This window comes from Podarcis bocagei (assembly GCF_964188305.1).
Source record: "Podarcis bocagei genome assembly, chromosome: 2".
Classification (NCBI taxonomy): domain Eukaryota; kingdom Metazoa; phylum Chordata; class Lepidosauria; order Squamata; family Lacertidae; genus Podarcis; species Podarcis bocagei.
In genome coordinates this window covers 47,898,763-47,914,788 of record NC_138126.1, presented here as the reverse complement: position 1 = coordinate 47,914,788, position 16,026 = coordinate 47,898,763, and the positions used below count along the sequence as shown (strand labels likewise).

At 49.7% G+C, this 16,026-nt stretch overlaps 1 protein-coding gene across 1 annotated transcript in view; it reads left to right on the top strand.

The window, feature by feature from the left end:
* The first annotated feature begins 319 nt into the window (after positions 1-319).
* CELSR3 (cadherin EGF LAG seven-pass G-type receptor 3) overlaps positions 320-16,026 on the top strand; it is an 87,844-nt gene continuing 72,137 nt past the window's right edge. Inside the window, exon 1 of the mRNA XM_081183906.1 lies at positions 320-4,388. Within this exon, the coding sequence (XP_081040032.1) occupies positions 338-4,388 (4,051 nt within the window). The 5' untranslated portion in view covers positions 320-337. The remainder of the gene's footprint in view (positions 4,389-16,026) is intronic.

The window sequence follows — 16,026 nt, the reverse complement described above, 5'->3', positions numbered from 1 at the left end:
CCTTCCGATCCCACCTGCCCACAGCGAAGATGGCGGAGGCGGTGGCTTCAGCCGCCTACGCCAGACGGGTGGGCGCTACCACGGCAGGGAGTGGGAGGGAGGGCGGAGCGGACCATCGGGGCAGCCGGGAGCCATGTTGGGGCTGCGGGAGGAGGCGATGCTGCCGCCGCCGCCACGGAGCAGCCAGGCCCGCAGGGAAGGCAGGAGCCGCCGCCGCTTCTAGATAGATGGTGGTGGCGGCGGCGGCGCAGGCGGAGAAGGGGGCAGAGCCAGAGGCGAGGCGGGGCCGGAGCAGCGCCAGGCCCGGGCAGGGGGGCGGGGAAGGGGCCGAGGGACCATGGCTGAACGGCGGCAGCAGCAGCCGGGACTACCAAACCGCCGCCGCCGCCGTCCTCGCCAGTGCCGCCGGCTGGGGCTGCTGCTGCTCCTTCTCCTCCCTTTGTTTCCCCTTAGCCTGGGGGAGCCGTCGGACAGAGGGGGCTTGGGCTGCGCCCGCTTGGCTGTGCCGGAAGGGCCGAGCTGCGAGCTGCGCTGCTGCGCTCTCGTCGGGGGACGGTGGGGAGCCTCCTCTGTAGCCAGTGCCCGAGGGGGCGGCTGGGGCTGCGACGGCACCTTCTCTCAGCCCCCGCCGGGCGCCGGCAGTGCCTCCTGGGCTGGCTACGTGACCCCACCGCCGGATAAGAAGAGGAGCCGGCGTCCAGCGAGCGCCCCGGGGGCGTGGGGCAGCTGCTCCCGCTGCTTGTGGATTATAAACGCTTCCGCACTTCTTCCGGATCCCCCACGCCCGGCGTGGTGGTGCCACCGGACTATCCGGGAATGCCTCCTCCAGCGAGCCAGGCTCGGGGCGGACTGGGAGCAGGCGGGCACCTCCTCCAGCCCTTGCAAGCCCGGCGTCGGAAAGCCGGACAATGGAGCTTATAGAGAGACTAGCCGGGCGGCCCCATCCCAATCCCGCCTGCGCGCATCGGGTCTCCACACCCGGAGCCGGCGAGTGCGCCTCTGCGGGCAGAGATTTCCCCGCGTGTGGAACGACACGGACCCGCGTGGGCTGCTGAGATCCGGCGCAAGAGCGACGAAAGGAGCCGCGACGCCGGCGAAGCCCCTTTGGCTCTCGAGAATGCGCCTTGCTTCTTTTTCCCGCTCGCCCTTCTGCGGATGGCTCGCCTTGCTGACCTGCCTCCAGCTCCGCGCGGGGCAAGCGGGGCACTCGGGGGCTTCCCGTCGCTGTGCCGGCGGCGAGTGCTGCGGAGCCGGCCAGGAGCAATGCTGCCTCCAGCCTTGGGGAGGGAGAGGCTGGGCAGGAGCTGTTTCAGCACCACCACCGCGCAGGACAGCTCCCGGCGTCTCGCTGGGCGCCCACCCAGACGGAGAACGGAGGAAGCCGGAGCTCTGCCTTCTCTTCCACCCGCTCGACTCCACCAAAGGCTGTTTACAAACTCTTTGTTTCGGCGTGGGTTTTAGGAGTCCCTCCACTCCAGACTTCTTTCCCTACTTGCCGCTAAAACCTACTCACCCAACTATGCAGAATGAGCTAACCCATTCCTCGTGTGCCAAGAAACGGAGGAGAGACGGGGCATTGCTCCCTTTGCTAAGGACTCGGAGAGCAGCCAATCGCCACCCGCTCTTCCCTCAGTATAATTACCAGGTCCAAGTGGCCGAAAACCAGCCTCCCGGGACCCCTGTGATCACGATGGCAGCCCAAGACCCCGATTCAGGTGAAGGTGGGCGCCTGCTCTATTCCATGGATGCCCTGATGAACAGCAGGTCCCTGGAGTTGTTTAGTATTGATTCCCAAAATGGCCTCATCACCACCACGGAAGTTTTGGACAGAGAAAATATGGACCTGCACTACTTTCGAGTGACCGCGGTGGATCACGGGGTTCCCCGTCTTTCTGCCACCACCATGGTTGCCATTACAGTGGCAGACAGGAATGACCACAATCCAGTATTTGAGCAGAGTGAGTACAGAGAGACTATCCGAGAAAATGTTGAAGAGGGCTACCCTATCTTACAGCTGAGGGCCACAGATGTGGACTCCCCACCCAATGCCAACATCAGATATCGTTTTGTAAATGAGCAAGCAGCTCACTCTGTCTTTGAAATAGACTCCCGGTCAGGGCTGATCACCACCAGTGGGCAAGTGGACAGGGAGAAAATGGAGAAATATTCTTTAGTGGTGGAGGCAAATGATCAAGGTAAGGAGCCTGGCCCTCGATCGGCCACAGTTAGAGTCTATATCACAGTCCTTGATGAGAATGACAATGTCCCACAGTTCAGTGAGAAGCGGTACATAGTCCAGGTAAGAGAGGATATCAGACCCCACTCGGAAATTTTGAGAGTTACTGCCACTGACTTGGACAAAGACAATAATGCTTTAGTTCATTATAACATCATCAGTGGGAACAGCAGGGGCCAGTTTTCCATTGACAGTGTGACTGGGGAAATACAGGTAGTGGCACCTTTGGATTTTGAGGTTGAGCGGGAATATGCACTGAGGATACGTGCCCAGGATGCAGGGCGGCCCCCTCTGTCCAACAACACAGGCATGATCAGCATCCAAGTAGTGGACATCAACGATCATGCTCCCATCTTTGTCAGCACCCCTTTTCAAATATCAGTGTTAGAAAATGCCCCTTTTGGCCACTCGGTGATCCACATCCAGGCTGTGGATGCAGATTATGGAGAGAACTCTCGCCTGGAGTACAAACTCACTGGGGTCTCATCTGACACCCCCTTTGTGGTGAACAGTGCCACTGGGTGGATTACTGTGAGCGGCCCCTTGGATCGAGAAACGGTGGAGCACTACTTCTTTGGAGTAGAGGCCCGGGATCACGGCTCCCCAGCGTTGTCTGCCTCTGCTAGTGTCACCATCACTGTAATGGATGTAAATGACAATCGGCCTGAATTTACCCAGAAAGAATATTTTATCCGTCTCAACGAAGATGCTTCCGTGGGGACCAGTGTTCTGAGTGTCACTGCAATTGACCGGGATGTGAACAGTGCCATCAGCTATCAGGTAACAGGTGGGAACACCCGGAACCGTTTTGCCATCAGTACCCAGGCAGGAGTGGGACTAATCACCCTCTCTTTGCCCCTGGATTACAAGCAGGAGAGGCGCTTTGTGCTGACAGTGACAGCCTCTGACCGGACTTTGCATGACACTTGTCATGTCCATATCAACATCACTGATGCCAACACCCATAGGCCAGTGTTCCAGAGCGCCCATTACTCAGTAAGTGTTAACGAGGACCGCCCTGTCGGCAGCACTGTGGTGGTGATCAGTGCCACTGATGATGATGTAGGGGAAAATGCCAGGATTACCTACTACTTGGAAGACAACATTCCTCAGTTTCGCATTGATGCAGACACTGGTGCCATCACATTGCAAGCACAGTTGGATTACGAGGACCAAGTGACCTACACCCTGGCCATTACAGCCAAAGATAACGGCATCCCTCAGAAAGCAGACACCACCTATGTAGAAATCATGGTGAATGATGTCAATGACAATGCCCCTCAGTTTGTTAGCGCTCACTACCAAGGCATCATCTCGGAAGACAGCCCTCCCTTCACCAGCGTGCTCCAGATCTCCGCCACAGACCGGGATGCCCATGCCAACGGACGAGTGCAGTACACCTTCCAGAATGGGGATGATGGGGATGGAGATTTCACAATAGAACCCACGTCTGGGATTATCCGCACTGTCCGCAGACTGGACCGGGAGAGCATCCCAGTCTACGAACTCACTGCCTATGCCGTGGACAGAGGCATCCCTCCCCAGAGGACACCTGTCCATATTCAAGTCACCGTGCAAGATGTGAATGACAATGCTCCTGTCTTCCCAGCTGAAGAGTTTGAGGTTTTAGTGAAGGAAAATAGCATTGTGGGCTCTGTGGTGGCTCAGATTACAGCTGTTGATCCAGATGAAGGGCCCAATGCACAGATCATGTATCAGATTGTGGAAGGCAACATCCCTGAAATTTTCCAGATGGACATATTTTCGGGTGAGCTCACAGCCCTGATTGACCTGGACTATGAGAGCAAGGCAGAGTATGTGATTGTAGTCCAGGCCACCTCTGCCCCCCTAGTCAGCAGAGCCACAGTCCACATCAAGCTCATTGACCAGAATGATAACAGCCCCATCCTTAAAAACTTCCAGATTCTCTTTAACAACTACGTCTCCAACAAATCCAACACCTTCCCTTCTGGGGTTATAGGGAAGATCCCTGCGTATGACCCAGATGCATCTGACAGACTGTTCTACACCTTTGAACGAGGAAATGAGCTGCACTTGTTGATTGTCAACCAGACTAGTGGGGAACTCCGGCTGAGTCGCAAGCTGGACAACAATCGTCCTTTGGTGGCCTCCATGCTGGTGACCGTCACAGGTAAAGGCAGTTTCAGTGCTTTTGGTGACTGTGGCATTTCCTTGACTTATGACAACTGGGCCAGCCTTTTAGCCGTGTTAAATGGCGCCAGACTCTCAGTACTGGACCATTATGCCGGGGGTGGAGGTTAAGGGGGATGGGGAGAGACTTTGATGGTAATTATGCTGGTGGATCTTTTATTTATTTTTCCCCTGCTTCCTTTAGGGCGTAATAGCTCAGTGGGCTACCAAAAAGGCAAGATTTGATTGCTCGCTATTATCTCGTGGCAGACTCATTTCATAATTTATTAGGCAGAGCCAGGTTCCTGCCCTGAAGAGTTTACAATCTAAATTAGATAAAGTGCACACAAAGGAAGGGAGAACAGATGCAAATGGGCTGAGACAACCCTGCTTGTTGCGGGGAGGATTAAAAAACGGGGGGAATGGCTGGAGTGGCTTCCCTGCTCTTTTCTTGGCTTTCTTTTGTTCAGTGCTGGAAACAGCTCACTAAATGTAGAGTGTGTTCCAGCAAGGCCTTTGCAAGAGGAGAATCTGCGTCTGGGTTTGGTTGCAACAAGTGATGTAGCCTGGAGAGCTTTGCCTTCCTAGGAGCTTTCCCCACAGCTGTGGAACTTAATTGGAATTGGGTGGGAAAGAGGGAGGGAGAAAGTTAAGGGTTGCCCAGAGAAAAAGATACCACCTAGTGCAGGATTTCTGAGGCACAGTTGCTGTTTTGTTCAGACCATGCTCCTCTGTTGATTTTAAATCTCCCAGCCTTCCATTGGACTAGCCTGGACTAGCTGGAAGCAACATGATGACTATCACAGTTTCCACAGGGCTTGTGGGTTTCTGGCACAGTGGTTTAGCATGCTCAGCACCAAAAGGTACCCTGGCTGCAGACTGGGGGTGGGGGGAAAGGATTTTGTTCTGAGATTTGGTGCAACTGTCCATGACTATCTGTCATTCTGGCCTTCCCAGCAAGGAACTGAGTGGCATGGAAAGAGCTACTCTTGTTGTCATGCTGCAGGGAGTTCCCTTTAAATTGGCTTAGGGATACCGTGATGGCAATGATGGCTTATTACCCTCAAGCATATGCCAACAAGTCTCCCATCTCCCAGACCTCAGCTTTCCCACCTGCAAACCATGGCAAGGCGGAGTTACTTTTGCAAGCTGCCTTGCTAGCAAAATGCAAAAAAGTAGAAGAAAAGAAAGTGCCAACCCATTAGTTTTTTTGTTTGAATGCCTAGAACTTAGCCTCAGAATTGTCTAGGATGTCAGGGCTCAGCCTTAAAAGAGGAAGTAGTAATGAAGAGAGTGGCTCTGAGCTTAATTGGGCTGTCTCTCCCTTGCCCAATAACAGCCTTTGCACATCTGGCTTTGAGAGTTAAAGGCTTCTGGGACAGAAGACATGACATCTGGTCATATATTCAACCCCAGCTCCTCTTCTTTTAAGAATCCCATGCTAGACATGTCCATTAAATGCACCTCTAAGCCTATGGATCAGCTGCCTTTCTCAAGGTCTTGACTCCCTCTCTCTCACGGCTCAGGTACACATAATTGAATGCTTTGGAGTTTTCTCTTAAAAACAAGTTGATCCCCTATGGCCAAACTGATATTACTCTAGCTGGCTCTTAGATGCTGCCTCAGACCTAGGCACTGAAAACGTCAGTCCCCCGCTTGCTGTAAGATGGAAAATTGTTCCCAGTGTTATTTGGAGTCTTAACGGGCTTTGCCCAAGCCACAACTCACTCATCTTCATCAGGATTTGGCCTGATGGTCAGATCTCATCAAAACTGCTCTTTTTCATTTAATTCACTTAATTGGTCATGTTAACATGTCAGCATGTCTGTCTTGGCTCCAGTCCCTTCTTTGTCCTCCCTGCCCTCCTACTTAACATGGGCTTGGGGTATTAATCCTACTCCTTTTTAATGTTACCTTTATCATTATCGATTTTGCCGGGTCCATTTTTCAAAGGCCCATTTGCTGTACTGGCATAAACTAGTTTTGTGCCTGAGTGTAATACCATAGATGGCACTTTGGTAGGTCAGGTCTAGACATATAAAAAAACAAATGTGTCTCTAGAAAACTTCCCCTGCACTGTAAGGAGATGTTATTTTAATTTTATTAGTGAGAAGCAGTCATAGGAGAGGAATTACACCAATAGCCAAAGGCCATCAAGGAAAATCTACGTTACAGCCAGGAATGGGACATAGATTGCTTGAGCTGCTCCAATCTTTCACTCTTTCCGTAAGGCCACCCCCTTCCTTCTGTTGCTAGCAATAGGTGTGCTTGAAAATGGAGCCTAATTATGCCAAATAACCCAACTGTGACTTGTGCAAACGGGTGTGGGAGGAGGCCTCTGTTTATGGGGAGTGGGGAGAGACAGAGGAAGGAGTTTGTATGTATCAGTGGCTCACAGGCTTAGTTACCCAGCTGTGTCTAGGGAGACTTACATTATTCATGACTTTCCCCACATCCTTAGCTATCATCTAGCCCTCTCCTATAACCCCCCCCCCGACTAATTTAGGGAGTGGGCTCGGAAAAGGCAGCCCTTGTTTCCTTCAAAAGGATGGGGGGTGCAGGCGATGTGTTCTGCTGGGGCTCATTGCTAGATTGGGGTTCTTCAGGGGTTAATTGTAACTGCAGGGCAGGGCGATATCGTATTCAGGCACACAGGCAGGCATTGGGCGCTGATTACTGGAGAGCTAAGCTGACCTTTTCATGCTTCTGCCAGGGTGCGCTGCTGACGCTGGCTCTGCCTCCCTAACACACTTAACCCCGCACAAAGGCAGGGAGAAATCACATTTTCGGGTCTCGCATTAAACTGCCTTAGAACAACAAGGCTCTCGAAAGGACGGCGTTGTCATTTCCCCAGCTTCCAGTGTGGAAATGAGGAGAGAAAAGGCTAAGCTCATGCAGGCGAGGAGAAGCATGGAAAGGGAATTAGGAAAAGGAGCCCTCCCTGGGGGCAGGCGAGGAGGTGGGGGAGAGGTGTAGGGGGAGTGGGGGGGGGAGCACGGCGCCTTTTGTTGGCTCTGGTGGTGGCTGAGGATGCTCAGGCCATTTTGTTCAAGCACTTCTTGCAACCCCTGGGTTTTATTTTTGTTGTGTTTTTTCTTTTCTTTTTTTTAAAAAAAGAATCTATTGTTTGTGGAGTACCTCCCATGCCAAGTTCATCCAGTGGAAACAAGTGCCAGAGCTGGTGGCTGGAATCAATGCACAATTAGTCATGTCTAGGGAAGAGGAGGGAGCAATTTACAAAAAAGGATCTTAATGGATGGAAACCCCAGACTTACTAGCTTGTTCAATAATGCACAGGCCCCACGCAGAAATTAAGATGGCAAGCCTCAGTCTGTATCATGGAGCACACATTTATTTCAAAAGATCAGCAACTGTTGTTATTATTACAGTTGTACCTTGGTTCTCGGACAGAATCTGTTCTGGAAGTCCATTTGACTTCCGAAAATGTTTGAAAACCAAGGCGTGGCTTCCAATTGGCTGCAAGAGCTTCCTACAGCCAATCAGAAGCCGCGGAAGCCCTGTCAGATGTTCGGGTTCCAAAGAATGTTCGCAAACCAGAGCACTCACTTCTGGGTTTGCAGCATTCAGGTTCCAAAACATATGAGTACCAAGGCGTTGAACAATAATATTGCAGCAGCATTATTATTATTATTATTATTATTATTATTATTATTATTATTATTATTATTATCTTTCATTCCTTCTCATCCATGAACTCAACAACTTCCAATAGATGAAACATTTAACTGAGGGCCAGGCTGGACAAATTATTAATTCTGCAAAATGCTTTTTAAAAAAAGTAAGTTGTAAGTGTGTAAATCTCGATATGGATTGGGGCCAAAATGGCGGGAAAGTGTCCCCACCCTCCATGCCAGGGTCCTGATCCAGATTAGGTGCCCCAATGCCTGCAGTCTCCTTTTTAAAAGACACTCTTGCTGATGGTGCCAATGGCGTCCGATGACTGTGAGAGCTACAAAGCCAGGTTCATATCTCAACTAAGCAGCTGATTCAGTGCCACCACTTTTGGAGCACTCATCGGTTCTGCTTTTGCTGTGGATGCATAGAGATGGTTTCACACAGCAGAGAGCCACCGTGGGGAAAGGGTGTGCATTGCCACCCAGCTCAAAAGACACATCCCAACAATTCAGGAAGGCCCAGAGGAGCATCACAATGTGGTTGAGCACCCATGCACTAAAAAAAAAAGCACACATGTGCTAAAAGTGTAAAGCACTTTGGAGAGTCAGCATGGTATATACATGATACTAAGATTATAGCCTTAAGCTCGCCAAATTACAGGGTGAATGTGTATACTATCCTAGCTACTGATGCTGGATCAGAAGATGCTGTCATGAGTGGGTTTAATCCTGTTCATTCAAAGAATTAGAGAGGTGTAAGCCAACGCCATCCCTTTAGGAACAGACTTAATAAAGCTATTGATAAATAGAGAGAATGAGTTGCATCATACTAATAGGCTTGACTAAAACTTTACATTACTACGATCAAAATGATTCTTCCCAAAGGGAAGTGAGTATGAATCAGCTAACGGAGTTTCCTTGGAAGTGGGAGGGCAGGATTCCTCCCAGATTCTTCAATTATTTCTGTGAAAGGCCTCATGTCAAAACAGCTAGTGCCGAGGCGGGAGCTTGTTCCGTAGAGACAGAAGCGCAAGCGGATGTCTGCTGCTGCTGCTGCTTAAAAAAATTAATTCTGGAGATACAAAGCTGCCTAACCAGCCTGGTGGTGGGAAGCACTTCTAACAGACCAAGGGCAAAGCTTGATATTATAAGGAAGATGAGACAGTCACAGAAAAGAAAAAGCCCTACTCTGTATGCAGTTCCTTTCTCCTTCTTTGTAGCCCCTCGTTCAGAGATTTGACTGGATCCTTTTCTCCACTCACGCTCCGTGGGCCAAGTGTGACAGGTGGATGGGGTCAACCCCTTCCCATCATCTGACGTCCCAATGACACAAGGTGACCCATTTTTGCGCGCACCAATTGTTGGGGCTTAGGTGCTCTGCTCATGAAACACCCCTTTGGTGTTGCCCCCCCTTCCAGCAGCAACGCTGGCTTCCAAATAAATCCAGCACCCCTACCAGGCACAGCTGCGTCAAAGTTCTTACTCTTCATGGGTGGAGCCAGATCGGTTGCTTCACCTTTTACGCAGCAATCGTGGGTTTCATGGTTGCACCAGTTTTGCACTGCTGTCTGCAGCAGTCAACACAGGGAAGGCATTGCACATCTCCAGACACCCAGTGGGTATGTGTCAGGGAGGCATGGACCCAGTCGTGGTTCCCTGGCACACACACTAGACTTTAGAGATGTGCACTAATGTTTTCCATGTATACCACAGCAGCCACTGATATAATAACACTGACAAGCACAATTGGCAAGCCTAGCATGGGGCTTGAGATTCAGCAAGCAGGAAAACTGGCTTGGGAACACTAAGGGCTAAGCTCCACGCAGGCCTTCCAACCGACTTCTGAAATTAGGCTGTCAGTCGATTATTTGACTGGCGTTGTAAAACCACAGCGGGTTGCATGCAGCTTTCCATCATTCCTTCATGCAAACTGGGATGAAGTCACTTAGGACCACTGAAAATGATCCTATGGACTGCAGGTGGAACCACAAGGACTGTCGGAAGTCTGCATGCCATCCTCTGCAACCTGAATTTTCCTGAGGTGGTTAAAAACAGGTATCAGGGTGAGGAGATGGCTGAAATTCACATCGTAGAATGTCTTTGAAGATCTGGAATTCTCAAGATGTCATGGACATCTAGCGCCCCGGAATGCGCTTGCTGTCAAGACTTCAACTTGAAAAGCTTCATGTGTGTTTCTCCACTGTAGTCAATCAAATTACCCTGGAGCTGAGTTCACCCTCTGTTTTGTGCCAGATGTTTCTCTGGAGGGGTCCCATCTTTGGGATTTGCTCCCTTGTAGGTCTGCCAGAGCTCCAGGCTAGTCATTTTCAGGGTGTCATGCAAGCTGCATGTATTTAGGTTAGCTGTTAATTAACAGTTTTGTAGTGTCCTTGGATTGTGTGTTTTAATCTCCGCATTTAAAGTTTCCAAGGCAAGAGGCACTTTAATTAAATTAGTAATAATGCATCGTGAAAGCCAAATTTGACCTGATTTGCAAAATCGCTTAATTCCCCCAAATAATCACCAGGAACTTTAAAGAGCTGTGGATGCCTTGCAGAAGAAAATAATGGGGGGGAAGGGGACCAAGCAAAGAAGCATTTGCTTCAAAAACAAGCAGCTTTTGTTTTTGCCATTCCTCTTTTTTTCATGGGGCAGTGAGCAATCGAAAGCATTTTAACCCAGAGGTATATGCCAATTAAATTTGGTTAGTTGACATCCTGGTACATGTGTTTTGGATTGCAAGTTTAGTCCACAAAAATCCCATGAAAACATACAGACTTGAAAGATGGGTCATTTCCCTTTTTTATGACCTGAAAATCATTGGTCTCTGTGTGTGATATCCTTCGTGCCTGCCTGGGCAATTATGGCGCCTCCAGGCGAACTGCTTATACAGAATCCATCCTGATTTGCTTGCACAAAACTTAAACAAAAGTTAGTCCAGTCTTTGGGGAGCATCCATCGCGACTTGCTTGCAAGGTGTTTATGTGTCTTCCCATTAATCATTCATTCATTTCCAGTGCACTTTCCTAACCACAAGAAATCTGCTGGGTTGTCTGTTGTTGTTTTTAAAGTGGATTTGTTGCACCAGTGCTAGAGTGCTTTAATCAGTTTAAATTGTACAAATCTAAACTTTTTTCTTGAAAACAGTGGCAGTCTGGCATCCCACATTCTTGTTGCTGTCACTACTGCTGCGACTTGGATTTCATGCTGTATATGGAAGAGGAAAAGCTCTTAGTCCTGGTGGGGATGGGGGTTGGGGTGGGGGGAGCACATCCTGCTGAAATTATTCTGATGTAGGGCTAAAACATTGCACAGTTATAACCACACACCGTTAACTGTCCCCTGGAGTGCTTCCGTACTCAAAAGCCAATATGGATGGTCCCGCATTAGGGACCAATTAGTTCCATCCACTTGGACACAAATTCATGGCCACAGCATCCTTTTGTCAAGGCTAGAGTGCTCTTTTGTGTGTAGTCCAATTGCCCTGGGTAAACCGGTCCGCCAAGAGGCATCGTTTCCCAGCACTCAGTGTGTGTTGAAAAATAGAAATGCCGTCGAGCCAAGACCAATCTCCTTTACCAGTCACTGTAGCATGTGAACGGCATGAAAAAGGAACCAGCTAGTGCAAATGTTAGGACAAGATCAGCCCCATTTCCCAGTTGCTTTCCTCCTTGCAGCTGCTCCTGAAAGTGCTCATGTGCATAATCAGGTGTATGATTTGACCGGTGGTGCATAGATCCCACATATCTATCTATATATATGTATGCGCAAATGTGTTGCTTCATTTCATAGGCGCCAATTGGCAAGGATGGTGTCAAAGTGGCCTAGCATTAAACACCAGCGGCAAACATTTGCGCAGGAAATAGCACTGCGAGGCCAAAAAAGCAACCCCAGCTCTGCTCCAATCCTCACATATCAAGTGCCTTTCCCAGCACAAAAGTATTATTTGTGCCAGGGGTGGCATCTAACAAATCAGAAATGGTGTGCAGTTATCTCCTCTGCCAGGCCAAACAGCAGCTTGCAAGATGGGCAGGCATGAGAGGTGTGAGGCTATCCCTAGAAGTCTTTGGACTATCTTCGCATTTTGCACTAAGAGGGTCATATACCAGGTGGTCCAGCCCTACCTAGGACTGGGAGCAGTTGGGGTTCCATCTTCCTGATATATGCATTTGATTTTCTAGGTACTCTGAAGGTCTCCCACTACCGAGTTGCTTGTGCTGAACCACAAGTTACCCCTGCCCAAATCCCCTCCTCCGCACAACTATTAAGGCTGTAGTAGTCCATCTGGACACAGGTGGGTTAAACCACTGGTCCGCTTGGGCTTGCCGATTGAAAGGTCGAGGTTCGATTCCCCATGACGGGGTGAGCTCCCGTTGCTCGGTCCCAGCTCCTGCCAACCTAGCAGTTCAAAAGCACACAGTGCAAGTAGATAAATAGGTACCGCTCCAGCGGGAAGGTAAACAGCGTTTCCGTGCGCTGCTCTGGTTTCACCAGAAGTGAGTTAGTCATGATGGCCACATGACCCGGAAAAACTGTCTGTGGAAGCGGACAAGTGCCGGCTCCCTCGGCATGTAAAGCGAGATGAGCGCCGCAACCCCAGAGTTGTTTGCGGCTGGACTTAATTGTCAGAGGTACCTTTACCTTTACCTTTTAGTCAATCTGGCCACCCTACAGCTATGAACACAGCTGAATTTTTATTCCAAGTGTTGATTTTAGATTGGGCAGAGTTCTTGTGTGAAAAAGCCCAACTTCCTCTAGAAACAATGGACTGGAGAAGTAAATTGAGTGGGTTCAGGCTTATCATAGATTTGAATGACGTCCGGTTTGGGCCTTCCCCTTTTGCATCAGTAGCCATTTCACTGAATGCCAACTGAGTTGTTGACTTCTGTGGTAGTGGTAGTGGCACCTGCCCTGTGGAACGCCCTCGCATCAGATGTCAAAGAAATAAACAACTATCTGACATTTACAAGATATCTGAAGGCAGCCCTGTTTAGGGAAGTTTTTAATAAATGATGTTTTAATGTATTTTTAACCTTCTGTTGGAAGTCGCCCAGAGTGGCTGAGGAGACCTAGCCGAATGGGCATATATAATAATAATAAATTATTATTATATATTATCATTATTCTGTTCTAGGCTAGGCTGATAAAATGTAATCACTCTTGTTGTCTCTTAAGGGAGAGTGTCAATGGACCATGCAGTGATGCAGGTGAGCATCCACCCGCATTTAGCATGTGGCCTGTGTATGTTTTGTAAGAAGACAAAGAGGAGCTTCCTTCCTGGGGGAATTGATCAAAGCAGCTGAGCATTGATCCCTTTCCCCATTGGTATCATCCAGTGCCATGGATCCACTGGCTCATCCAGTGCCATGGCTACAAGGGGTGGCTACAGGGGGTGCTAGCTGGGGTGGTGTTTTTTTTGCCCTGGGTGAAGCCTCCAAGGCATTAATAGCCCACCCTTTAGCCAAAAAGGTTCACAGAGTATCTTCTGAAAACCACTTCTAAGATGGCAGATCAGCAGCATCCCTGACCCTGAGATTTCAGGATCCAAACCTGAGACCAAGGGGTGGCCCCTGGTGATGTCACAGGGACAGACCCTGGAGACAGAGGTTAATTGGGAGAGGGGAGGGGAGAAGGGAAGACACCTCCCAGAGTTAATTTGCAGCCAGCTCCTACCAAGCTGAAGCTGCAGGTACAGTCAAATGTGTCAAGATGTGTGTGTACGCAAATGTGTGTGCTGGGAGTGCCAAACTGAGTCTTTGACCCAGATGAAATAAAGCCTAGTTTCACCCCCTGGGCTCATCCACACTTCTGCTTGCCCTGCCACTTTCCCCCGGGGAAGCCCCTGCTTACTGCTGAATCAGCAGACGTCAATTGGGTTTTCTCCGGATTGACATTAGCTCTGATTTAACGCTAAAGGGAAAGGGCAAAAATAAATGCTCAGACTCATGCCTAGAGAACATGGCACAAGCAGGAAAGTGCTCGGACCTGTGATTTCTAGGCAGGGGACAAGCATAAGCGTGGATGCTCCCTTTGCCACCAAGTGCTGCCTGGGCTCACTCCTGTAATAGTCCAGGAGCAGAGAAACATTCTGCTTAGCTCTCTGCAACCATAACCCCACTCTCGATGCGCATAAATGTTTGGCGAAAGCCACCGTGATCTGTCCATGCAACCACTTGCTGTGCCTGCCTCCGTGCGCCTGCAACTACATGTTGAGGAAGCTCCCTGTGGGAGAGGGACATGAATATTCACCAGCCTCTGGCTCTTCATCAGTTGCCAGGGCCTGCGTTTGTCGAGAATGGCTGAGGCTCTCTGATTAAAATTACTCCTGGGGGGGTTGGCGCTTCCAGCAGGCTTTGGGCTGCCTTTGTGTGTCGATTGAAAGGTGGGGAGGGGGGTCTTCCTCTTAACCATCTGCTTACCTTTAATGTCGAACAGATTGTGAGTCTGGGCAAGAGACCGGAGCACCAGTCAAGATTGCAATGCAAGCGCTACTCGCAACGTAACACAGCCCCTAAAAATAACCCTCATAGCGTACATTTGCATGTGTGCTTCTGCATGTGCATGTGCACCTGTTCTGCCCACAAGACCGCCTTGCTTGCACACAGTGTTTCATGATGACGCATTGTTCCCAAGAAAGCTTGTGAGATTGCCAGCTTACCACTATGTGCTCGGAGCTATGCGGGGAATGAATTGGTCAGAAGAATTGACCGCTCCCTTAATCCTAGAGACCTCTGTCCAGAACTGAATGTGTGGTAAATGCTGTTCTCCTCCCCACTTTACAAGATATTTGATGAGTGCTGATGTGCATTGTTTTCCAAGCCATTTTCTCCTAGGTGGGTTTAATTTGTTCACTCACTTCTTACAGGAGAGCCAGATGACATCGCCGTTGAATCCCTACAATCCAATGCTCTCTCTTGCCCTTCCATTTATTTTTATTTATATATTTAAGACTATCTATAGACTGCTTGGTTGTAAAACAAACAACAAAAGCTCTAAGCAGTTTACAAAAATATAACGTATTAAAATTATAGATAGAAAGCAGGCATTTAGAAATGTTCAAAAGCTGGTTAACATCTGTAGCAGTTAAAAAGAAATAAAACATACGTAGCTTCGATGTATCTGGATAAGGTAAAGGTAAAGGGACCCCGGACCGTTAAGTTCAGTCGTGAATGACTCTGGGGTTGCAGCGCTCATCTTGCTTTACTGGCTGAGGGAGCCGGCATACAGCTTCCAGATCATGTGGCCAGCATGACTAAGCCACTTCTGGCGAACCAGAGCAGCGCACGGAAACGCCGTTTACCTTCCCGCCGGAGTGGTACCTATTTATCTGTTTGCACTTTGATGTGCTTTCGAACTGCTAGGTTGGCAGCATCAGGGACTGAGCAACGGGAGCTCACCCCGTTGCAAGGATTCAAACTGCCTACCTCCTGATCGGCAAGCCCTAGGCTCTGTGGTTTAGACCATAGCGCCACCCGCGTCCCTTTTTTATGTGTCTCGATAGGCAAGCCTAAATAAAAATGTTCTAAGCAGGCATTCAAAATAGCACAGTGAACTGCTGCAGTCAAGCCCTTCCGGTCCAGGACTGCTGTGGCTATTGCAGAAATGGTATTGCAGATGGTAAAAGATACTTCTACCCACTGAGGCTACCTGGGCCTCCAGTGACTGAGCTGGGTCCAGAAGCACCCCCAAACTGTGTACCTGCTCCTTCAAAGGGGTTGCAGCGCCATCCAGGGCAGGGAGTTGACCAGTTTCTCTGCCAAAGGAACCACTCACGCACAGTGCCACAGTCTTGCCAGGATTCAAGCTCAGCTTATCTTCTTTCATCCACCACTGCATCCAAACACTGCTCCATGGCTCACACAGCCTCTCCAGATAGGTGCTATGGAGAAATAGAGCTCAGTGCCGTCAGTATACTGATGGTCCCTTGCCTCAAGACTCCTAATGACCACTGCCAGCAGCTTCATAGAAATATTCAGTAGTCCTGGGGATAGAACCACCAAGGAA